The sequence below is a fragment of the Ursus americanus genome, chromosome 2, assembly GCF_024610735.1.
Source record: "Ursus americanus isolate L20-20 chromosome 2, mUrsAme1.1.p, whole genome shotgun sequence".
Classification (NCBI taxonomy): domain Eukaryota; kingdom Metazoa; phylum Chordata; class Mammalia; order Carnivora; family Ursidae; genus Ursus; species Ursus americanus.
The window spans coordinates 99,088,932-99,113,862 of record NC_142128.1 but is presented as its reverse complement, the minus strand read 5'-3'; the positions used below and the strand labels follow the sequence as shown (position 1 = coordinate 99,113,862).

The following is a 24,931-nucleotide window of genomic DNA, read 5'->3' as shown; positions in this document are numbered from 1 at the left end:
AGTGTTTTAGTTAAATACTTCTGAAGTAGTTCATCATGAGTTTAGAGGAGACTGCTTGTGTGGCCCCGAAGCACCACTGTGAGCGCATCCAAAAGCCCGGACGTCTCGTGAGGTTACACCGGCCTCTCTGACCCGCGGTGCCTGTTAGCCTTCTCCCAGGGAGGAATCAGAGGTAGTGGCAGTGTTAGCTCGTTTTCGTCAGACATGGCGGTTTGGACTAGGTGGTGGAATAAATGATAAACGTAGGGTCCGGTGAAGAAACAAAGTGCATTAAACACATCCATTTGTCAGTGACATTTCTGGCAAAATAATTACCAACCTAGTTTCATCGTAGGAGTTCCAGACCCATTTCTCTCTCTCTCTCTCTCTTTTTTTTTTTAAGACTTTATTTATTAGAGAACACGAGTGGGGGGAGGAACAGAGGGAGAGGACTAAGCAGACTCCCTCTGAGCACAGAGCCCAACTCGGGACTCGATCCCAGGACCCCAAGATCATGACCTGAGCCAAAGTCAGATGCCCAACCGACTGAGCCACCCTGGCACCCCTCCAGACCCATTTTTAACTGCTTATGGGTCCTCGCCATTAGACTTCCACAGGCCCAGTACTGGTCTCAGTCAGTCTTTGACCAAAGTCTAACACTTAACTCATGGCTTTTTGCCACCTCCAGCCAAATCCCCGCTGGCTCCGTTTCCTGTGCACGTCTATCCTTGCCCCATACAGCAGAAACCATGTTGTCTTTGGACATTTCTTGTCTCCTGTCATACATATTTTATGTCCCAAGTACATTCTGATCTGACCTCTTTCAGTCAAGACTTTATTCATTTTGGACCTTGTTTTCTTGTCTTAATTGTAATGGCTCATGTCGGCTCTTGAGGGGTGTCTGTGTCCCATGTCTGTTCATTCTGATTCATCTTCCACATCGTCATGCAAGTTCTCCTAAAACCAAATATTCTGTTATGTATTCACCAGCTTAAGAGTCTTCAGCAGCTCAGCACTCACAGGCTAAAGTTGAACCCCTTAGGCTCAAGCAAAGGTGTCCGCTTAGGGGGGAGGGGAGGAATAGTTAACCTTCAGGTTATGAGAATTGGCCGAGGTACTGTTGGGGACCAGTGCTCATACTGAGTACCACTAAAGAGCGGCAGCGCTGCTGGCGGGAAGGGGACGTGGTGTGGACACTCGGGAGACAGTTCCTCAAAACGCGAGAGCTGGAGTTGGCAGCTCCACTCCGGTGTGTAGCCAAAGGAAACAAAAACGCAGGTCTGCACAAAAACTTGTCTGTAGTTCTAGCAGCATTGTGTATAGTAGCCAAAAACTGGAGACAAGCCTCACGGTCATCAGCTGCTGAGTGGATGAACCAAGTAGGGTATGTCCGTAGAAAGGACTGTCGGCCAACGGAAAGGAGTGAGTTACTGACACACGCTGCAGCATGGATGAACCCCGGAAACATTCCGCTGAGTGAGAGAAGCCAGTTACAGAGCACCCCACGTTGTAGGATCCCGTGTGTGTGAAATGTCCAGAACAGGCGAATCTGTGGAGAAAGGGACGTGGGGGAGGGGAAGCATGGGCTTGCTTTGTGGGGCAGCGAGAAAGTTCTCAGCTTGGATAGTGATGGTGGCTGCACAACTCCGTGAACACACTCAAGGTCACGGGATTGCATACTTTGAAGGGTGAATTTCATGGTGCAGAAGTTCTCAGTCAAGCCATTTTCATAAATAAGAGGTCACTGTTAGTGCACCTGCTTTTGGTTTCCTTGGAAGCCTCGCGGGCGTGAAGCCTGTGTGGTCTTTGTATTTCCATCCAGCACCCCGTGCCTGGTGTGTAGCAGACGTCTACTGGGTGTTGTAGTGTGAGCAAGGCTTTGTGAACCAAGCCGTCGGGGCTTCAGGTAGGGGGAAGTAGGTCAAGTCTGGGGAAAGGTCCTCAGGTTTACTTAACATCATCAGCATATATCCTTGCAGCCATTTCAGTTCTGATGGCGAGAAAACCATGGACCATGGGGACTCTAACCACGTCGTCTCCTTCCCTCCTAGGATACACACCTGCTAAAACTGCTTAAAACCTTAGAAGGACATGCTTACGGCGTCTCGTACATCGCGTGGAGTCCGGATGACAGCTACCTGGTCGCTTGTGGCCCAGACGACTGCTCTGAGCTCTGGCTTTGGAATGTACAAGTGAGCACATTCGTCCGTGCCTGAGCCCTTCAGGCCAGCGTGGCCATCCTGCACGCTCTCCTTATAGCTTGGTTCTTGCTCGCTAGAACACGGCCACTCAGCCTCAGTGACCAGAGTGTAAACCTCATAAAAGAGAATTCAGCGCATGGAGCCCAGGTGTCCACGCTTAGCAACTTAACTGTCCTGCTGAGCAGAATAGAGTATTTAAAAGAAGGCCGAAAGAGTGTGTTCAGGAATGTTATGCTTTGTACTGTGGAATTCGTACTATTTACCGTGGTACTTTTACCCTGAGAAGATTTTTACGGTGGTTTCATAGTTTGATAATTGTATGCAAAACTTACCTTTCAAGTCTGCAAACATCTTCAGGGAACCAGATCTCTTGTTCTGGTCAAGGTCATACTGTCATCTCCTTACTGTGTTTAATATGCTGATCTAGTTTAGGGAAAGTAATGATGTTTCAGTACTTTTAATAAGGAGTCTGTTACTGTTTCTAAATGAAAACTTGACCTTTATCCAGGATCCCTTTTTTTTTTTTAAACAAAAATTAGCTTTAAGTTCCATTATTTTTGTACTATGTTTTGAAACCTTATAGTTCCAATTTAATTTTTTTTTTAACTTCGTTCTGTAAGATGGCTGGTTAGATGCTGTTCTTTTCATTTTTTTGCCCTGAGACAAGGGCCTGGTCGGGGCTGTGGTCTGAGTGTACCATGTAGGTTGACGGGGTAGGACTGTGAGTTCGGGGACCTGTACATGAGTTGGTTTTTACTGAGAGAGTGGAGCTGAAACTGCGCACAAGTGTGCAGGGGGCAGAGCGCCCTGCTGTCACGCAGGACGGTCTCGTTACTGCTCCCTTACTACTTCGGTTTCAACCCCAGTTTTTCATTACGAAAATTGTGAAATACTAGGAAAGGTGGAGGAGGACAGCGGTGACCCTTGCCCACCACCTCTGATTCAGCGATGAACATTCTGTATATTTCGTGTGGACATGCATGTGTGCACACGTGTAGACGTGCATACACAGACATCCACGTCCAGGACATTTGGAGGAAATTACAGATACGATGTTTTACACCAAATACTTAAGCATATATCTTCTAGAAAGTAATACCCCCCATATAACACGTCCTCATCTTATTCAGGAACGTTAGCTATCATTTAATTCTCTAATATCTAATGTTCGTTTCATAATTAAAATCCCCAGTTGTTCCCCAAATGCCTTTAGGCCATTTTTATCAAACCAGTGTGTCATCGGTATTTGCGATTGGGTTCGGGGGGACGGCAAAGCCCAGAAGAGAAGAAACGGCTTTTTCTCAGTAGAACAGACTGGAATGAATCTGACCTGAAAGACAAAATGGGTTTTTTCCCATTAAAGCTTTTTTTTTCCCCCCCCTCAAAGAGAAGACGTATGGAGTCCTAATCATATAGTAGTAGACAGAATCGATGGCTGCCGTAGTCTTCCTTTGAGTCAATTCTGAGTTTCTGGACAATTAGAGGGTGTTCTAGCTGAACTGTTTTGCTGTGCGTTACTTGACAGACTTGGTTTTCAGTCAGTTTGCACATTGTTCTTTATATTGTGATGTAGTTTCCTAATGATAGACTCCCTCATATACCCACTGTCCTCAGCGCAGCAGAAAAGACCATTTCTGCCTCAGCGCTTAGTGTATTAACGTGTGTGAACACAAAATGCGGAGGATTCAGCCGTTGCATGTGTACTTGGGATTCTGAACTTTTATTTTTAACTGTTTCTATCTGGCAACCCAAAAAAGAGACCTATTAGCAGTATGGGGGAAGGTTTTAAGATTGCTGATTTTTTTTTTTCCCCTAGTATAAAGGGAGACCTCTGGCTCTCTATTTTTGTGCCCTCTTTGCTTTTCGTACTTGGCCCACTTTGTTTTCACTTTTTACTTTTGATTACCCATTTCTCACAGGAAAATTATGCCCATGTACTTTTTATTATACCCAGGGCAGTTATTATCTCTCAGAGCCTGTTTCTAATCCATGAACAAAATGACTAGATTAAATGGTATGTGTCTACCTTCTAAGTTGGATAACTTAGAAAAAATAACAGGAGGATATCTTAGGGTTGTAACTAGTGAATAGTCTTTCTTACTTGGGGATCCTCTAAAACAGCTATGCTAAACAGTACAAAAGTCCCTCTGTTCTCTTCTTGTTGAAATAAAATTAGATACCAGAAAAATAATTTTCATTTCTCTTTTCCCATCTTCCCTACTACATTTTGAGCATCTCAAATATGAAATTTTACATAATTGAGAACTGCTGCACCCTTGCCTTAGTTCAGGGCCCTGGTCTTTCTGTTCGTTAATCATGTGCTTGAGGAACTGCTAGTGGCAGTCACCACAGTTGTAGAATAAAATTTGTGAAGAACCACAGACTGAGGAGAAGTTGGGGACTCCGAGTAGAGCATGTAGCCCTGAGCTTCTCATTTTACTTGGGGAAAATAGATTTAATTTATAAACATAATTGAAGATGAGAGTTTTATTAGAATTTATCTCATGAGACCTATTCTTGGGGTCACCTGTGCTGAGCAATGTTCAGCTCCCGGGTCTAGATTGCTCATTCCTCTTCGGAGCGCAGCAGGCTTGCTTGCTTGCTTGGTTTGTAAGGCCAGTTAGAACAGTTCATTTCTGGGGCGCCTGGGTGGCACAGCGGTTGGGCGTCTGCCTTCGGCTCAGGGCGTGATTCCAGCGTTCTGGGATCGAGCCCCACATCAGGCTCCTCCGCTATGAGCCTGCTTCTTCCTCTCCCACTCCCCCTGCTTGTGTTCCCTCTCTCGCTGGCTGTCTCTATCTCTGTCGAATAAATAAATAAAATCTTAAAAAAAAAAAACTTTAAAAAAATAAATAAATAAAAAAGAACAGTTCATTTCTCTAATTAGGAATACCAAACTAACCTGATACCCCAGTTACTATTTTTTTTTCTTTATACATTCCCTTTAGAAGCCTATCTTGAAGGTCTTAGCCACACTTTTATTTCTTTGTAGACGGGAGAGCTAAGGACAAAAATGAGCCAGTCTCATGAGGACAGTTTGACGAGCGTGGCTTGGAATCCAGATGGAAAACGCTTTGTAACTGGAGGTCAGCGCGGGCAGTTCTACCAGTGTGTGAGTACCTCCTGGGCCCCCGCCCCGGGGCCGGCTGCTTCTGTTGAAGTAAAGCAGTCACTTGACTCGCTTTTATGAAATATATTCTGTGAAGAAGATTCTTAGATATCTTTCTAAATAAGCACCGTCCGATAGAACTTTCTGCATTTTTTTTCTTTTTTTAACCATTTAAAAATGTTTATACAAAGTCTAGACTTCGAGTTTAGTAAAACATTAAATATTATTTTACTAAATATTTTGTTCTCATAAACGGGTTTCTAATGGATAGGATTAAAAATGTTTAGTACTAATTTTGAGGCTTTAGGTTTTTTGTATCCAAAATATGCTGAATTTCTTAAGTTGACCCTCTTAAATATGTGAGGACTAAAGGTGGTGATGAGCGCTACCAGAGAACCTTCCAGTCTTTATTTGAAGTATCTTCTGATTAGTATCTGCCCCGTTAATCTCGGGTTGGTGGGATGATGACAATAAGGAATAGGTGACCAGTCTTGTGACAAGGTAGACTCTGCCATCACCGTCTACCTGGTTTCCATGTCTCGCGTCACGGCCCGGCCTGCTGCCAGTGGGCACTTCCACATGTGGTCTCACGATTACAATTAAACAAGATCACGAATCCCGTAAATCATTCAGTGTAGCTAGAGATCACCAGTCATAGCGGCCTCCGTGTGGCCAGCACAAACCACCGGTGTCTCTTCTTCTTAAGCCGGCTGTGGCACTCGTGGAACCTCGTGTCCTGTCACCAAAGCATGGTTATGTGAGCCACGAGTTCTTTTCTTCCCCCAGTAGGCTCAACACACCTTATTGGTCTATCTCTGATTTTCCCCATAGTTTAAAAACGTATTTTTGGAGTTTCTATCCGTGGGCTAATATACTGTACTACTTGGATTTTTTACTTATTTTTCCTTTGTTTTAACGGAGGTATAATTGACATATAATATTATGTTAGCTTCAGGTGTACAGCATAATGATTTGATATTCATGTGCATTGAAAATTACCACCACAGTAATCAGCTGTTCCCATTCACAGTTGTGGTGAGGACTTCTAAGATTTACTCTCTTAGCAACAACTTTCAGCTACGCAGCCCAGCTGGTCCCCATGCTGTACCTTCCGGCAACGAAGCCGTTTATTCTTGAGTCCCTGGCTGCAAGATGACCACGTGTGTCTGCTCACCCCGCCGTCCCCTATGGTGTTGACACCTTCAGGGCCCAGGCCTTGGCAGCTCCCACGTCTGTGGAATGGAAATGGGGTGCCTCTCAGAACGCTGAATCTTCAACAAGATGATGATCCTAGGGCTTTGATCTGTAGAACACGTTACAAATTTGGTGATGTCTTTAAAATGTCGTAACGGTCTCTAAGTTCCATAAAGCTACAATTACCGTTTTAGTAATTTTTTCCATATCACAGACAGATCCCAGTATAGTGCATTTTAAAGGAACATTTGAATTCTTTCCCAATGGTAGTGAGACCTTCACTTGGAACTTGGGGATTCTTTCTTTCTTTGTGTGTATTGTATTTATCCGTGCCTGGCTGGTTATTGAAGGGAAGACAGATTTTACAGAGATTCTGTCCCCCTTCCCCGAAAGTATTGTTGTAGTGAAATTTGACCTATATTCACATTTTCATGATGAAAACCACTTCTGGAACAACTAAGTCAAGCAGGAAAAAAACTTAATACAAAAAGATATTGCTAAGAGATTCTTTGGATCTTTGCTTTCCGAGCGCTGTTTGGTAACGGGGTTAATAGTGCATTTCTGCTCAGGATCTAGACGGGAACCTCCTGGACTCCTGGGAAGGGGTGAGAGTGCAGTGCCTGTGGTGCTTGAGCGACGGCAAGACTGTTCTGGCGTCAGACACACACCAGCGGATCCGGGGGTACAACTTCGAGGACCTTACAGATAGGAACATGTAACGGTTTTTTTTATCCGTTAAATAATTGTTTGATTTATATTGGAATGTGTGGTGGAACTCGCTGTTCGAGAAGAATTTTTATGTTTGGGTGTGGGTTTGACTTTAAAAGGGATTGGTGGTCAGGTGCTGCTTGGTAACCATGAACTCGGATTTTTTTGCTTGATGGAAATACAGTCTGTCATACTATTTACAGACAAATTTGCAGTGTTTTAAGCTAGAACATCTGATATTTTGATAATTTGAATGTTCTTGATTCTTAGTATGTTGCTTTTGACAGATTATTTTCTGGTTACAGAGTACAAGAAGATCATCCCATTATGTCTTTTACTATTTCCAAGAATGGCCGATTAGCTTTGTTAAATGTAGCAACTCAGGTAAGTTTATTACAATTATAAAGATACAGCTTAGTTCAAAATTTAATACGATACTTGGTGTATACGTATATAAATAAATATTTTTACAGATTCTTAAATTTTACTGCATGTGTTTGATCCTTAAGTTTGTAGAGTCCACCATGAATTTATCAGAATGTTGGCATTTTGCGTAAATAGGAATTGAAAATGTTCCATCAGCAAAGGGATAGTCACAGATTACTTTTTAAAATTCTTTTGAGTTGAGGAAGAATAAATACGTCTTATTTTCTTTTGCCTACAGGGAGTTCATTTATGGGACTTGCAAGACAGAGTTTTAGTAAGAAAGTATCAAGGTGTCACGCAAGGGTTTTATACGATCCATTCATGTTTCGGAGGCCATAACGAAGACTTCATCGCTAGTGGCAGTGAAGGTGAGTTGTGTGCGCTGCCGTCGGTTCGCGAGTGTGGGCAGGGCGGGAGCTCTGTCATTGTCTCAGTGCATGAGGGTAGCCACATCTCCAGGCAAATTCAGGGTGTTAGATTAAAAACTGTTTGAGTTTTATTTCTCCAGTACACTGTTCATTTCCCCTTTTTGGAATGCCTTGAGTCCTCCATGTCATCACAGATCAGCAAAGGCTGCTCTAGCCACGTGGAGGTGTGCATGGTGCACGTGTCAAATCAAGATTTAGTTAAATCAGTGCTCTTCCGTGATGGTGTACAGAGGTTCATAGGAACTAGAAAGTCAGGGTTAATTATGATGTTTTACCTGAACTTAGACAAATTCGACTCTGGTTAGGATCTGCAGTGGTTCTTTAATGGCCAAAGAAAATAATTAATAGTAATTTAGTTTGAGGATTCCTATGGTCTCAGAAAAGCTGAAATTCTAGAATCTCTACTACTTTCTGAATACATGTACTCTCTAGTCTGATAACATCTGTATTGCAGGCAGGCCTGTTCCTAAAGTCGTCAGTCTCATTTAAAATAGAAATTGTTTGAAATAGAGGGGCGCCTCGGTGGCTCACTCGTTAAGCGTCTGCCTTCGACTCAGGTCATGATCTCAGGGTCCTGGGATCCAGCCCCGCATCAGGCTTCTCGCTCAGTGGGGAGTCTGCTTCTCCCTCTGCCTCTGTCTGCTGCTCTGCCTACTTTGCTCTCTCTCACGGGTGCATTCTCTCTCTCTCTCTCTCTCTCTCTCTTTCTGTCAAATAAACCTTTAAAAAAAAAATTGTTCAAAATAGGCAACACAGAAAAGTGAGTGTGCTTCTCAAGGCACTAGAAGCATAAGTAATGGCAAATCATGGCAAAATCTCATTCAGCACAGTTCTCTTGAGTGGCCGCTGTACTGCTCTAAGCGCTACAGCAGCACATTAGTGAAGTCGCTTTTACAAACACTGAATCTCGTTTTGCAACGTAGATCAAGGAACTGGAGTCTGTTGGTGATGTTCCATTTATCATCCAAGGTATGGACTACCCCTATCTCAACAAAAAACTGATCTCAGTAGATATGAGGATCACAGAGTAACACATGAGTTTTCCCTTTGCGTATAAGATGTATTTAGGAATTAGAACAAAGACCTTTAGGAATTCATATGAAGCATAGGAATTTATCTGTTATTTCTTTCTCTAAAAAAAAAATCAGGCCACCTGGATTGAGCGTTCAACTCTTGATTTAGGCTCAGGTCCTGATCTTAGGGTCATAGGATCAAGCCCTGTGTCGCACTCCGTGCTCAGTGGGGAGTCTGCTTGAGAGTCTCTCTCTGCCTCTGCACCTCCCCTCCGCTCACACTCTCTTAAAAAAAAAAATCAGGTAAGATCGAGAAGAGAGAAGAGTTAGTTTGTAGGTAACACTTTTGAAAAGTTCACATCTTTTCAGTTATTTTCTCCCAGATTCTGCACTGGTTCCTCATTTGGCACCGTCCAAGCATGTGCCTGCCTGCTTATTATCTCTTCCCCTGCCCCCCTCCACTCCGAGTCTCTCCCGAGCTCCGTTCAGCCCTGCTCTTGGTGGGCTTCCCCTCTTGGTTATGCCCCCCAGTCTTTCTAAATATGGTATGGACCCTAGAAGCGCTTCCGAATACATGTGGCTACATTATTCCTAGTGATGTCAGTCCTCTTATTTTAAAGCCCAAACTAATCTTGAACTTACGATTATTAATTAATCAAACCTCATTACATTCTGTTTAGGGCTAAAAATGAAACATGAAGAGATGAGTGTTCTCATGACTCAGGTGGTTTAGGTTCTGAAAAATGTTTTCAACACCAAGTGGACATAGTGAATGCATTGATCACATTCTTATCCATTTGTCCCAAAATGACCACATTAATCCATTTGTCATTTATCTGCAAGGAATATATTCTAAGAACCTTCCACACCCCCAAATACATGAATGCCAATATAGATTAGCGCAATTAGGAAATGTTTTCCCAAAAAAGTTGCGCCATTACTCAAGCTTTTCCACTGCTCTGGCAATGTATGGAAACCTGCCTTATTTTTTTACCGTCGCACAGCCGTGGGTTCCCTGCACCGCAGCGGCCAGCAGACCTCGGTCAGCAAGCCTGTGGCTCTGACCCTGACCCCTTCAAGTCCTGGGGCTTGCTGCCTCTCTGGCAGACGCCCTCCTTGGGTGTGTGCTCCCGAAGCATCTCCCCTCGGCGGCAGGCGGGCATCCAGCACATTCCCACTTCACTGTGACTTTCTTTCTGAACTTCCTCAGTTCAAGGGGAAGCATAGCTCATCTGCTGTTTGTCTCTCCGGGTTTTTTTTTTTTTTCTCTTTCTTTGCTTATTTGATTTTATGCAAGGAAAATGATTGAACCACATACACCTTCTAGGAGGGTATAACTCAGTCTTAGCTTTTGCGTCCCATACACACACACAGTGCTCCGAGGGAGTCCCAGCCTTTCATCTCCACGTTAGGCGTTTTGAAAGCAGGACGTGTTCTTTTACCACAAATGAGCTACTCGTCGGCACACCGCGGGCGGCTCGGTGGGAAGCGCGTGCACCGGGAGCTCCCGCGCCGGCCACTAGTGGCCACACGTCTTCGGGTGGAGCACTTCTGTCCCCCACGCAGGATTTGCCTTCTGTTTAAGAACCGTCACCTGAAACTAGGTTCCTCTTCACGGTAACGCGTGCCCTCTGTGCCGGGCACTTCTCAGACTCTTCCATACACAAACTCATTTTACCCTCCCGCCCTGATGAGGGAAGTCCGGTCCTCGCAGACAGATGAAGAATCGCCGGGCGTGGGTGATGTGTCCACAGTGACGGGGCCGGTCGGTGGTGGAGGGCAGCGTGAGGCGGGTAGTCGACTCCGGAGCGCAGGCTCTGTACCGCGTCGGAGCGCTTCGGGCCCCCTCCCCGGGAAGGGCAGAAGCGCAGTGCCCACCTCGCCGTGGTGGGGCAAATGGTAAATCGGTCAGGTGAAGTATCCGGAACCTAGGACGTGGGACACTCAGCCGAGGTTTAGCTGTATTGTCTCCGCTGTTGCTGTCGGATGTGGACGCATTGGGCTGCTGTCACCGCCCATTTCCAGAGCGTTATCGTCTCTGTTCTACGTTTGTTTACATGGAGACAGCTTGACTGTGATCCATTTCTCGGGTATTAAAGAATATCACAGACTTTGTGATGACCTGAGAGCTAATCCGTCACCTTTAACAGGGGAAGTGTATGTTTTGTTAAAACGGCTTTTGTCGTAAGGTAATTTATTAAACTATTCATGTTCTGTTAAGTTCTAATAATCAAATCCTATGTTCTGCGTGTGGTGAATGATAAATTTCAGATCACTTAGTTTTGTTGAAGTAGATCAACTCCCTGATTTTTCTCTGAATTCCTCTTTATTCAGATCACAAGGTTTACATCTGGCACAAACGTAGCGAACTGCCAATTGCGGAGCTGACAGGGCACACGCGTACAGTGAACTGTGTGAGCTGGAACCCACAGATCCCATCCATGATGGCCAGCGCCTCAGACGATGGCACTGTTAGAATATGGGGACCAGCACCTTTTATAGACCACCAGAATATTGAAGGTAACACCACCGCACACCATCCCTGCGTTTCCTCCGGGTGAAGCCTGGCCCAGCCTGTTGTGAAGTTGCAGTACTTTTAAGTGTGGGATAGAATTTATTTCCTCCCTCGTTTAGAGATTGTATCCTCTCTCCACAGAAGGAGTTTAAGTAACCTGAGATACAGGTGTGTGCGTGCGTGTATGTGTGCGCACATGTGCTGTGGGTGTGTGTATGTACGTGGTGCATGTGTGGTGTGTCTGTGGTGTGTGTGTCTGGTACATGTGTGCGCATGCGTATGTTGGGCATGTGTGTGTGTGTGCGCGCGTGTGGTGGTGACATTGGGGAAGACTTGGAACAGGAACTTGCCACCTCATTTGCAGCCGCGTAGCTGTTTAGTGTTTTCAGCTCAGCAAATCCTGAAAATCTCGCTCCATGATGCAGGAAGCATTTTATACTTTCACACCCATGAGAACTAGCTATTAAATAATTTGAACAACTTCAGAACGATTTGCTCTTAAACATAAGCACCCGTAACACCATGTGGCCCCCTGGCCCCAGGGCACCGGGCGTGACGGGGAGAGGACACTCCGAACTGTCCTTCGCCTCGGGCCAGGCGGCGCGCTGGGCCATCTTGCACACCATCGCCACAGCCCTGTGAGAGGCGGGTCCACCCTCATTTCCGTGGGGGAGAAGCTGGAGTCGCAGCCCTGAGTCTGAAGGGTTTTCCCGTGAGGACATGGCTCAGTTGAGCAAGATATCGGTGGTGGAGGGAAGACACGATGAGAAATTTTATGTAAAGGACGTACTGTTCTTCTTTCAAACGGAGCAAGTGAAATACTCGGTTTGGTTAGAAGGAAACAGGTGAAGAGAGTTTTGTTCACCGCCTGTCCCACCTAGACGTTTTAGCGAGAAAGACGAGCAGCCGCGGTCGGGTGACAGTACAGAGCATGAAGAGGACGTGGGTGAAGAATTTGCGAACCGCTGCTCAGTCGTTCAGAGCCCGAAGGGCCTTTCTGCGTCTGCGTCACCGCGGGACGAGCCGTCGTTCCTCTGGGAGATCCACTGGGACCGAGACCCTTTGCCTCCAATTGTGGTCCTCCTTAGGCTTCAGGGCCCGCTCTCGAGGATGGAGGCTTTACAGCTGCGTCACTCTGACTACATGCGTTTCTCTGATGTTATTAGTCCTTTGGAAATTACTTCTTCAAGGAAGCATATTCGATTTGAAGACGCGGGAAACTATTAGGTAGATAGCAACAGATGTGCCCGTAAGCGGATATGCTCTAGACCTACTTCTCAGCTTATGCCTTGACGGCCGTGAAGCAAAAGCTGCCCCGCTGTTCGGTGGGTCGAGTCGATGTGGACACACACCGTGGTGGGTGAGCCAGACCTTGGCGCCCTTGTTAGATCTGGTCCAGCTCCAGCGCGGCAACTCTGCCTTGTGTTTTGACAACGTAGGTGCAGCCCCAGAAAGATGTTCATTTATACCTAAAACGGGAAAACAGCTTTCCTGAAACTGAGATACTTGGCTATATGCCTTTTACATAGGTGTTTTCTGGGTTCTTTTCCCCCCACGTGAATTTTTTTTTAATTTTTTTTATTTTTTTACTAATTAAAGTAATACCTGTTTGGAATAGAAATTTTGAAAAATACAGATGAGGCTAAAGAAGGTGACATTCAGAAATCATGACACCCTAAGCTACTCTCAGTCATTTAAACAAAAATATTTGACTCCATTTCAAAAAGGAATTTGCTGCCCTTTTATTCTAACAGTAGAGTTCCCTGTTGTGTCATTTCGAGGAGTGTATAAAGGGGAAGAGGTTGGTCAAGCAGACGCGCTGCAACGTCGATGAATCCCAAACAATACGCCAGGTGCAGGCCTCCTGACATGGAAGGCCACTTAGTGCGACCCCATTTATGTGAAATGTCCCACATGGGCAGGGCCATGGAGACTGAAAGTAGACCAGTGGGGTGCTGAGGGCTGGGTGCTAGCTTTTGTGTATGACCGCTCACGGGTGACGAGCTGGTTGTACACCCTGTGAAGATGCCTGCAGTAGCCACTGACTGTATCCCGGAGGCTCGTTGACCCCTTCCCCAAAACAGAGATTGGGAAGGTGGCACAGAATTTGGGGCTGGGCGAACGAAGCATGCGGTCACAGGTGCCCGCCTGTCTTGGACTGCCCGGTCGTTCGCTCCTCTTTCCTTTTGTCATCTATTCATAAAGATTTTCTGTTCCACAGAACTACTTTCAAGCTTCATTTTTAAAGTAGGAGATTCTAATTTGATTATTCACTTGGGTTCACCAATACTCAGAGTAGTGAATTTAGACTGTAATATACAGGCTAAGACACAATACGGGCACATTGTTCTGAAGATCATAGTGGAAATGCCAAGACCTTGCTGTGGTGCGATTGTTTTTCAGTGGTAGTACGGTTTGTAATGTCATGATGCTGATACTAAAACTTTCTAACTGATGACTTTTTTCTTCCCCTCCCCTCTTCTCCCCCCCCCCCCCGCCCCCGGCCCCGAAACACATTTCATCCTGTCTTCATTCAGAGGAATGCAGTAGCATGGATAGTTGATGGCGAATGTGGAGCAGACGACTTCTGTTTAACTTAAAATTAGTCGTATTTTAATGGCTTGGGATTTGGTGCAAACAAACATGATTGATAGCTGGACAGACATGCTCGTCATGAAAAAAGAACCATTTCTGAAGCCCGATTGGGGCCAAACATTTACACCTTGCTTCATAGTAACCAGTTGAGATGAAGCACGTCGTTAGAACGTTGTTGGACACCATGTTGAATTATCCCCCCATCGGTTGTGAAGAACTGTGCTACATTCAGGCTTACCCACTGAACTCAGTATATATATTTTTTTCCCTCCTGCCTTTTGTCTGGTGGGATACCATTCTTGTTGCTCTTCTGTGTAATGAAGTTTAAATGCTTGTTTGGAAAACTTTATTTAACAGTTTAGAAGGCTTGATAGAAGGAGTGCATTAGTCTGAAGAGTATACATTGGATAGGAAAGAATTTCCTTATTTTGTTTCTCCAAAATCTTTCCGCCTTATTTAGCTTGAGATCTTTGCAGCTTGGTTCATGGATTCTAGCCTTGCCCGTTGCGCAGTATATACTGATCCAGATGATAAACCAGTGAACTATGTCAAAAGCACTCTCAATATTACATTTGACAAAAAGTTTTGTACTTTTCACATAGCTTGTTGCCCCGTAAAAGGGTTAACAGCACAATTTTTTAAAAATAAATTAAGAAGTATTTATAGGATTAAAGTGACTTCATTTGTATACATTTGGAATCTAAACCAGCTTCAAAAAGTTTCCTCTCTGATTTAGATACGCAGTATAACTGACGCTCTTCTGGAATCCCACGTGAGACTTGCCCAGAAACAGTGGAAGGATCTTGCACAGGAAATCCAGAGTCATACCGTGAAGGTTTCCCCCCTTTTGTTTTATTCCTGAAGGAACATCAGTACCTGATGTTGAAGAAATTCAAGATTCAGAAAGAGAATTTTCAGTCTCTACCGCCAGGAGAGTTAGTAGTCAGCTTAGGTTTACGGCAAAGCACGTTCCAAGTTGTTCCCAGCTTGGGCGGTCCCGCAGGAGAGTGGAGAGGAGGCGTCACCGCTGGGGCAGTTCCTAGTCCACCTGAGCTTGTCACAAGAGTTCAGTAGGTTCCAGACCAAAACTGGGTTTAAAACCTCATAGTGGTTTATCTTCATGGCCCTTGATATCCTGACCTGCAGAGATACATAAATTTGTAGAATGCTCCTCGGTTTTCCGGGTATTGCCATCCTGAACCTCATACTATACTGGTGCTGCAGGTGTCCTTGCCTCCCCTGCCCCTTTAGTTCAAGGAAAGGTCTCCTTCGCGGAAAAGCACTTTTAATCTTGAGAATTTCACATTTAAAATAAGCCAAAAGCCTGATGTTCACATTGTGCTTTTAAACCCGGTAACAGCTGAACGCCTCCGACTTCGTCTCCTTCGAGACTCCCTCCCCTTCTCAGTAGAGGCTCTGAGGGGACCGCAGCTGTTACGCAGGGAGGAGGAGAGGGCGAACCCCCGAGATAAGATGCTGGTGAAGAAAAGGGCTTGTACTAAGTCCCCTTTGGGGCCCAGCCAAGCCTGCAGTGTGTCACCGCAGTGAGTGGGCGCCCTCAGGACGCAGAGCGGGGAGAGGCTTAGGTGTCGGGAATGGTCCCGAGGCCGCGGGGCAGGGCGGGCCGCAGGGAGAAGCGGGAAAGTCAGGGAGGGGAGAAGAAAGACAAACACAATTGGCCTTAAAATAGTGGATTCTCTCAAAAGCTCATAGAGAAAGTGACAGACCGTGGTCAGCAGATTATTTTATCAAATTGGTATGTAAAAGATTTCTTTAAGCTCCATTTTGCAGAGACCACCACTTAGAGAATCGAGAATTCCTGTTTTGATACTTCTGAGTTACAATAACTATATGTTACAGTTTATCTGCTACTTCATTTTTCTTAACTCAAATTACTTTTTACTTTGAGCTTGAATAAAAGTCTTCATTGGTAACTGTATATAATTAAGTGGCAACTTCTCTTTACCTCAGTGCAGTTAAACCCCTTCGTGTTTTCAGTGGTTCACTAAACCCCGAAGCCGTTAACACACCCCCGGCTCTACAGAAGCGTCCGCACGAACGGCGGGCGGAGAAGCTGCCGCGGGCGCGGGTCGGCCGGTGACACTGTCTGAGATTCGTGCCCGGTCAGGGCCGGCCGGGCCCACGGTCTGTCCCGGGCATCACCCAGCCAGCCCCAGATCGGAGTTTTTCCGTTAAAAACACTGTAAATTTTTTTAGGAAGTGGCACAGAGGTGAGGTGCGTTTACAAGGAACACCACTAGGGCAGAGTAACAAGCGTGCGGAGGTCTGCGTAGCCGCTAGGGGGCGCGCTCCGGGCCGGCGAGGCGGCAGCTGCCCCAGCGGCGGCGACCGTCTGGTACATGTGGGCCACGCGGGGACTGTGCAAGGCGAGGTCACCGAGAGGAGACCTAGGACGGGCTGACCCGTAGCTATAACCTGACAGCCTCCGACAGTGCCGTAGTCTGTAGGCTCGAGAGTGAGGACACTGGCAAGCCAGCACGAGATACTAACATGCATAAATTGAAAAGTACCAATACTTTTTGCACATAGAGTGGAGAATTTGGGCTCCAAAAATCAGGTTAGTAGGCTCATTTCCGTGCGCTTAAAAATGTTGTCGTTCATTGATTAAGGGCTGGAGCAAGTATGAAATTAAATGTCTTTTTCCTCCGAACAATCGGTTCTGGATAGTACAGCGTCGGACTTGAGGATCAGGACTGGTGGGGGCGGCGGGGGGAGGGGGGGTGAGGAGCTGGGGTGGGGGGCCAGGTACGGGCGGGGGGCGACAGCACAGCTTTCCTTCTGGGCTTCGTGTCATTAGTGTTTGTCCCGGCTTCATTTCTGCTACTCTTCTAGGCAAGGCAAACGTGTTGTATTAAAACCAGGTAAGTAGTCTGAACAGCTTTGCAAGATTTGCAAGCGTCCCGACAGGTGGGCCCATTTTAGTGGGTGGGAGAACAGACAGGGATTGCCTAGCTTTAAATACGAACGAGCTGATTAAAGGAGCCTGCTAGTTGAAAGGGAAAAAAAAAAATCCCAATTTTGGCCAGATTTTCATCTGCACTCAACACCCATAGAAATAGGGTGTTTTCTGTTCTTAGGCATGTTCTCCCTCCAGAACGGCGTTCTGTGACATTAATAGAAAACCCTTCTTTCCCACCCCTCCCCGTCTTGAAATTTTCTTTTTTAGGCTGTTGTTTCCTGCACACGAACTGACCCTATCACCTCTGCTCAGTGGTAAATAGACTGCACATCTCTTGAAAGGGAGCTCTCTGTGTCAGTTTCTTTGACAGCAGAAGAATGGCTGCTTTTGAATGGGGAGGAAAGAAGACCTTTTTCTTAATGTCCTTGGTGTCCCATCTCTAAAATGCGTAAACATCCTGATTTAATTTTACGTTAGTCTCTCATTTAGGCTTCAGCAGCTCTCTTTTGGCCTTATTCTCCAAAATACTGCTTGCATTTTCAGAACGATATCTGACTTCCTGTAAATGGCTAACTTTGAAAGAAGAGGCGAATTTGCATTAATTTACACTTAGACACTTTTTAAAAACAGGGTGAACTTCATGGAAATGTTCAGTGTTGTTAAGCTATTGTTCTAGTAGCTGCCCTATAGTTGCAGAAACAAAAACTATAAAAACCCATCCCCTGTATACTTAATCCAGATAGGCCGGATCGAATGAAAACTGATAGTATAAAAATGTGTGTGTTGACTGTGTGGGGAGAGAGTACTTAATTCATAAAAAGTCCTAGAAACCGCTTTCTGGGTTCTTGTCAATTTTCCTAGTTTTGTGTACGTGTGAAGTGCCCTCTCTGAGTTTAGGGTCTGGTTAATACTGGTCTATTTTTATAAGATTGAGATGTGTCCCCATCTTTAACTCAAGCATTTTCATTATCAGGGTCAATGTGCTAAAACCGAATCGTAACATTTCTAAGCACGGAAAAAAATGTCATTGGCTCCTTGAAAGGGGTGTGTGTGTGTGTGTGTGTGTGTGTGTGTGTGTGTGTGTCGAGGGGTTAGATCCACAGAAGCATGTTTGTACTTAGAAACCAAGCTGGAGAGATCGAGAGAAGAACTTACGTGCTGATCTCAGGAGACCTAAATGTCGCGGTTTCCATGGCATTGTGGTGGAACTAGCTAACACTTAGAGCTCTTGGTCTGTAATAACTATTCGCTATGGACGGATTCAGTGTTTCAAAGGATTGTGTTTTTAAATTTGGGGGGGTTCTGTTTTTTGTTTTTTGTTTTGTTTTTTTTAACTGCCTCTCAGATTATATTTAGTAGTTTAAACTTCTTTGCTTTATTATTTCATTAAAGCATAAAAACTTCAGGTCTCCGATATTTATTTTCACTTGTTCTAATTATTTACAAAACACCCTGTTAACTTTTATTTTATAAATGTGTAGTATTTCAACGTCTTTAAAATTTTGTTCAATTGAAACTACATTAACTTTGATTTGCTTTACTGGCATTTTTTTTTTTAGTACACCTTTTCCATGTCCGTGCGTCGCACTTACCAATCGTTTGTATCCCCTTCAATCCAATAAACAGAATGAGTAAGACGTTGTGCTGATCTCGTGTCCATTCACCTGAGCGCTTGGTGGAACCGCTTCCAGCCTCGCACAGCTGACGGCTGAATCCAACTCCACATACCTGCCTGGCGTTTTTCAGTTGGGATCAAAGGAAGCGCCCCCCCCATGTGTTGGGATGTCTTTTTTAAAGGGCGGTTGTGGAGCACCTGGGTGGCTCAGTCGTTAAGCGTCTGCCTTTGGCTCAGGGCGTGATCCCTGCGTTCTGGGATCGAGCCCCACGTCAGGCTCCTCCGCTGGGAGCCTGCTTCTTCCTCTCCCACTCCCCCTGCTTGTGTTCCCTCTCGCTGGCTGTCTCTCTGTCAAATGAATAAATAAATAAAGGGCGGTTGTGCCAGGGGCGCCCGACTGGCTCAGTCAGTGGAACGTGTGACTCAACCTCGGGGTCGAGGGTTCAAGCCCCACGTTGGGTGTAGAGATTACTAAAAAATTTCAAAACATAAAAAAAGGGCAGTTGTGCAATCATGGATTAGTTTAGAAAAATTTAGGGAACACTTGCATTTTATTTATATTTTAAAGAATTATTTATTCAGAGAGGGAGAGAGAGCACAGTGGTCGAGGCAGAGGGAGAGAATCTCAAGAAGACTCCCGCTGAGCACAGAGCCTGGCTCAGGGCTCGATCTCACAACCCCGAGATCACCACCTGAGCTGAAATCAAGAGTCAGATGCTCGACCAACTGAGCCCCCCTGGCGCCCCAGGAGCTTGCATTTTAAAGGAATCATGTGCCTGCCCCATTTTCTTCAAAAATATTACTGTATCTGAAATTATGCATTAGGAATTGCATATGTTGATTAGTACAGAAAATATCAGTTTGAAATTAGAGTTTATTTCCTAATGAATAATTATATAGTTCTTTATTTTTTTAAGATTTTATTTATTTATTTGGGAGAGCACAAGCAGGGGCGAGGGGCAGAGGGAGAAGCAGGCTCCCCGCTGAGCAGAGCCTGCTGTGGGGCTCAATCCCAGGACCCTGAGATCATGACCTGAGCAGACACTTAGCAGACACTTCACTGACTGAGCCACCCAGGTGCCCCATTGTATGGTTATTCAAAGATCTCCTCGGAGAGGGGCACCCGGGTGGCTCAGCGGGTTAAGCGTCCAACTCCAGATCTCAGGGTTGTGAGTTCAATTCCCGTGTTGGGCTCTGCACTGGGCATGGAACCTGCTTATTGAAAACAAAACGAAAAGGATCTTGGAGAAAGCACTGAGTGTGTACAAACCCACAGCACATTTGTGTTCATGAGAAAGGAGAAAGAAGATCGTTGTCCCGTTGGGGAGAGTTCCTGCAGAAGTGAGCTTTAGGAGGCTTCCCACTAGGAGCAGAGTCCTCCGAAGGACGGTCCCCTGGGAAGGGTCGGCGTGGGGCGGGCAGTTGGGGGGAGTCTGTGGCGACCTGAGGAACAGGTAGGAGGTTTTGCTCTTGTTTTCTTTAAATACGGCTCTACTCTGCAGACTTGGACACACAAGACTCTGCGTCTACATCAAGCTCTGCTGCCAGACCCCAGGACCAGGGATACAGAACTCCCCGACCTTAACAAATCCCAGAGTTGGGAGCTGTATTTGCGGTAGGGGTAGGGGCAGAGGGAGGGGAGAGAATCTCAAGCAGACTCCATGCTGAGCATGGAGCCCGACCCCCAGCGGCGGGGGGGGGGGGGAGCCTCAATTTCACGACCCTGAGATCATGACCTGAGCCAAAATCAAGAGTTAGATGCTTAACCACTGAACCACCCGGGTGCCCCAAGAGCTATATTTTAAAACACAACTCAGTTCCTTCCACTTAAAAGTGGATGATTTTTGGTTACATCATTTCATGACGTCTTGAATTTTTTTCCAGAGAAACTTAAAACTCAAGGCCTTTTTTTAAAATTATTTACTTGAGAGAGAGAGCATGAACTGGGGTGGGGGGGGTATGGGCAGAGGCAGAGGGAGAAGCAGACTCCCTGCTGAGCAGGGAGCCCCATGCGGGGCTCAATCCCAGGACCCCGGGATCATGACCTGAGCTGGAGGCAGACGCTTCACCGACTGAGCCACCCAGGCATCCCCTTCTGGTGGGTTTTGGGCCACAGGACTGTGCTCTACTCCTCGGCAAGGAGACCAGGAGTTAAAAGCAGGATCGAGGAGGCATCAGGAGGGACCAAGCACAGCGCACACGTGTCTGGCTGTGGGGGAGCGTGATGAGCACCAGGGGTTGGCTTCGGGGTCCCGGGTGCTTGCCATGGGCCGGTCACTGCAGAGGGCCCCTTCGTTCTCAGGCAGCTGCGTGGGGCAGACACCCCGACTCCTGCTTTACAACGGAGGGAAGGAGGCTGAAATAAACTCACTGGTTGGAGGGTGCCGGGACTCCAACTGGGCACCTCTGAGCATGTCTGACCACGACCGCAAACTTCCCTGGGTTCCAGACGGCCGCTCACCTCTATTAAAAACCGATCACGCTTGTCCAAGATCGGTGAAGGGCCCACTCTACTGATCCTAGTTAACGTCATAGGTCAGAGAAGAAAATGACGCTTTGGAAATTTATCGAGACTTTTCTCCACATAATCAAAGTAATCAATCAAACAGACTTGTGAAAGTCCCCACAATAAATTTGAGTATCTTCAAATCGTTTTGTGAATTTAGAGAGCCAGTGGTTCAAATCGTGGTTTTGGAGTCTCAGGCCTGACTCTGAATCCTCACTGGACGCGAAGCTCCGGACAAGTTCCTCCACCTACGAAAGCTGGGGGCCCGCGTCTACAGCAGCAGGAACGGTACCGGACGCTCGGCTCTGTGGCCGCGGAGGATGTGCCATAAATCGACAAACGAGTTTTGAAGACCGACTGAAAAGTCAGTACAGACGATGTGGTCGGCAAAATCCAGAATATTGGAGCTTCCGCACAATAAATGACCTGACGGCCATGTCACATGAACTGGTTTCTGCAACAAATTGCAAGAAACCAGAGGGAGCCCAGCAGATGCAGGGACATTAACCAGATGAAAAGGACATGCCTTGTCTGGATCCCAGGGCAGACGAACCAACCGCAGGGCCGGGGGGAGCCGTGTCAGTACCACCCGCCTGCTTCGTCCTAAGGAATGACTGCTTTACGCACAGTGATGCTGCTGGTACCATGGTCGTGTGTTGTAAGAAGCCTTATCTAGCAGAGATACGAACGAAAATACGACAACATTGCAGGTGTAACGATGTCAATGTCGGGGCAGATTAGGGATAAACCCAGAACGTAGCTAGTAAGATACGAAATGACCAAGCAACATCCATGAGTCCCGTTACTGTCTCCATGGAGCCACACGAGGACCGGCCGTGCCCCCGGGCCTCTGCCTGATGGAGAGGACGTGTCCCTTCTCGTCGAGCCGCTGGGTACAGCTCTGCACAGGTCGTACCTGCCATCTGTGAAATGGGCCATGGTTCAAGTAAGCGGTGAGATCAGCCCTCAAAGGAGAGTCATTCCTCATCCGACTTGATTCCACGTCACATCCTCGAGAGATTATCGATTTCTGTGAACTGAGCTGTAAAAACAAAGGAAGGACTCAAGCTCCCTCCCGCTCAAGTGCCAGCCCCTCACCCAAAAGCACGTGGTCCCCAGAGCAGCAGACAGGGTGACGAGGTCGGGTCCCCTGACCAACCACAGAAGGGAGGCGCCTTTCTGTGTCATGCAGACTCCGCCTGTGCCCTCTGTCCCATCACGGTCACGTGCACACAGGGGCCCCGATGGGAACAGGACCTTGCTTGCTAAGTGGACGTTCTGATCTGACGACGTGCCAGCGTTCGGTGGGACCTGGAGCAGATGACGGGACTGCTGGGTCACAGGTCCCCAGGGAAGCCAGTCGTGCCCACCCAGCCTCCTGAGCAGCAACCGAACACAAAAGCAGCTCTTCCCGAGGACTTGAAAGAGCCCGACGCAGGCCTGAGTACCCTGTGAATGACCCCGCGACAGCGACACTCTAATGTCTAACGTGATACCCGCGGTTCACGGCACTAACCCTTCAGTGGGAATGACCCTTGTTTGGGAACTCAGCTACTTCAGGACCCAAGATGTGCAAACCACGTTGACTACGGACTCCTAGAACTCTCACAAACAGCTCAGCTGAAAAGCACAAGGCCTCGCTGACGAACTCTCCGGAAGCCAGAGGAGGCCATGCGGCATGCAAGCGCCTCTGCCTCCAAGGCCACCGGCCTCTGACGGTGCTCACGGTGCTTCAGCCTCCCTGCTCCCGCTGGCCACGAATCCGCCCGACACCTGCCGCTTGTCACCAGCACGACTCTGGTTTCCGTCGTGACGGCAGCCAGTGCGGTGGTCTCCGATCCTGGCCCCACAGGCCTCAGCCCGTTCCAGTGGGACCATCTCGAGCACAAAGGGGGCCTGGATCCTGTCGCTCCATCGTGTCTTCCTTCCTTCCCAGACGGACTTCTTGCTGGAAGAGCCGTGGAACCACACGCTCAGACCCCCTTGTTCCTCCAGCAGCCGCTCGGCCTCTGTGCACAAGGCACGGGGTCAGGTGCCCACAAACGGCTGATCTCGCAGAGGACAGGGTGGCTGCCGGGCGGAGTCAGGCCCTCGGGGGAGCATCCTCAGCTCTCAGCAGCAGACAGCGGCCGAGTGAGAGGAAGCGGGTTCGGGCTCCCACTGCCTTGTCGGCCGCGAGGCAGAAGAGCTGCCGGAGGGGCTGCCGGGCTCGAAGGAGCGCGCCGCGTCCCAGGTCTGGCTTCCTCAACGCTCAGCGAGGACCAGGACGAAGGGACAGGATGCGACACAGGCACAGAGTCACAGGCAGGAGCATCCCGTGGGCGCTGGGTCCTGCCCACACAGATTCTGAGCCCACCTCCAGCCTCCCTTCCTTCTAAGCGGCAGTGAGACACAAGGATCTGGAAGGTCTCCACAGGGCTCCCCTCAAGGGGAAGCACAGCACACAAATCCCTAGCACCTTAACCCCAGCTCTCAAAGTCTGCACTTCTCTCCTCTTTTTATCATTTGTAGAGGTGCCCCGAGAAAAAACACTAGTCGCCCCCTCTCCTGGCTTTGATCCAGGTGGGCAATTCAAGATCGGGGGCTTTGTTCCTCTTCAGCCACAGTGTGTCAGAAGGGGCTGACGGCCCGGGCTCGCCAAGTACACGGCTTCGCGCTCACTTAAGGAAGACTCGCGGGGGAAGAGCAAACCCTCCACCACCTTCAGCTGCTTGAAGTGACCTGTCTCTCGGCTCTCAGCAGTGAAGTCCCTGCCCCGGCTTCGTGGCTTTAAAAGCTTCAGCAGGTCATTGTGGGCAGTGGAGAGCAGGGAGAAAGCCAGGTGAGAGATCAGTTTGCTTTTGGGTTTTTTTTAAAAATGTGGGAAAGTGCCTCCAAAGGAAAAGGTAGGGAAGGTCCCCCTCAGTCACTTCCATGTGACAGCTGCTTCGCTCCTGGCGTCAGCTATACCAATAATCCAGGAGGGACTTGGGAGGCCCAGGAGGCTGACAGCCTCAGTTTCCCTCACCTGCAAGTCCCCGTTCTGCGGCGGCTGGGCCACTCCAAACAGGGGCCCTTCTATCCAGGGACTCAGGCTTAGTAGCCTCTGGGCTTCTGCCCAGGCCGGACCGAGTCCCAGACCGAAAGGACACACAGCATCTGATGTCTTGATGACCCCACACCTGGTTTAGCTGCCACTTCTGCCCCGACGTGGCTAATTGCCCTGGACTCCACCATGAAACAGCTGTGTTTGGCCTAGAGGCCAGCACTTCAGATGGCAACATCAGGGCGCCCAGTAGGACTGAGAACGAACGGCCAGGTCACGTCACCCGGCAAACAGAGCCCAAGAGGTCAACACTCACGCCCACAGCAAGAGCAGACCCAGCTCCAGGGAACCGAGTTTGGCTGGGGAGTGCCACGTCCATGAGACAGCCTGTCCCACATCTCCCAAGTCGCAGAGTGGACGACAGCGCGGTGGAACAGAAGCAGAGCAGTGACGGGCTCCACGGCCACTGGATGACTGGCTATTCCTGCTCTGGTCTGATGAGCGTCTTCTACCAAATCACCCTCCAAACCCACTAAGCAACGTATCTTGAGAGACCGGAATACAAGAGCGAGACCTGCAAGAGCCAGTGGGTCCTATGGGTTTGAGGGTGATTCTGGAGGCAGTGGCTTTAAATGAAAATTCTTGATAAAATTTTGCTTTTTTGATTTATTTTCCTTTCTAGAAGCAGGAATTACAT

At 47.6% G+C, this 24,931-nt stretch overlaps 1 protein-coding gene across 2 annotated transcripts in view; it reads left to right on the top strand.

The window, feature by feature from the left end:
• WDR26 (WD repeat domain 26) overlaps nucleotides 1–18,725 on the top strand; it is a 41,323-nt gene extending 22,598 nt beyond the window's left edge. For both annotated transcript variants that reach the window (XM_045796942.2, XM_045796931.2), the window contains exons 8-14: nucleotides 2,031–2,171; nucleotides 5,173–5,292; nucleotides 7,053–7,198; nucleotides 7,497–7,575; nucleotides 7,856–7,985; nucleotides 11,393–11,578; nucleotides 14,111–18,725. In XM_045796942.2, coding sequence (XP_045652898.1) covers nucleotides 2,031–2,171; nucleotides 5,173–5,292; nucleotides 7,053–7,198; nucleotides 7,497–7,575; nucleotides 7,856–7,985; nucleotides 11,393–11,578; nucleotides 14,111–14,136 — 828 coding nt within the window. In that variant the 3' untranslated portion in view covers nucleotides 14,137–18,725. The remainder of the gene's footprint in view (nucleotides 1–2,030; nucleotides 2,172–5,172; nucleotides 5,293–7,052; nucleotides 7,199–7,496; nucleotides 7,576–7,855; nucleotides 7,986–11,392; nucleotides 11,579–14,110) is intronic.
• The last annotated feature ends 6,206 nt before the right edge of the window (nucleotides 18,726–24,931 follow it).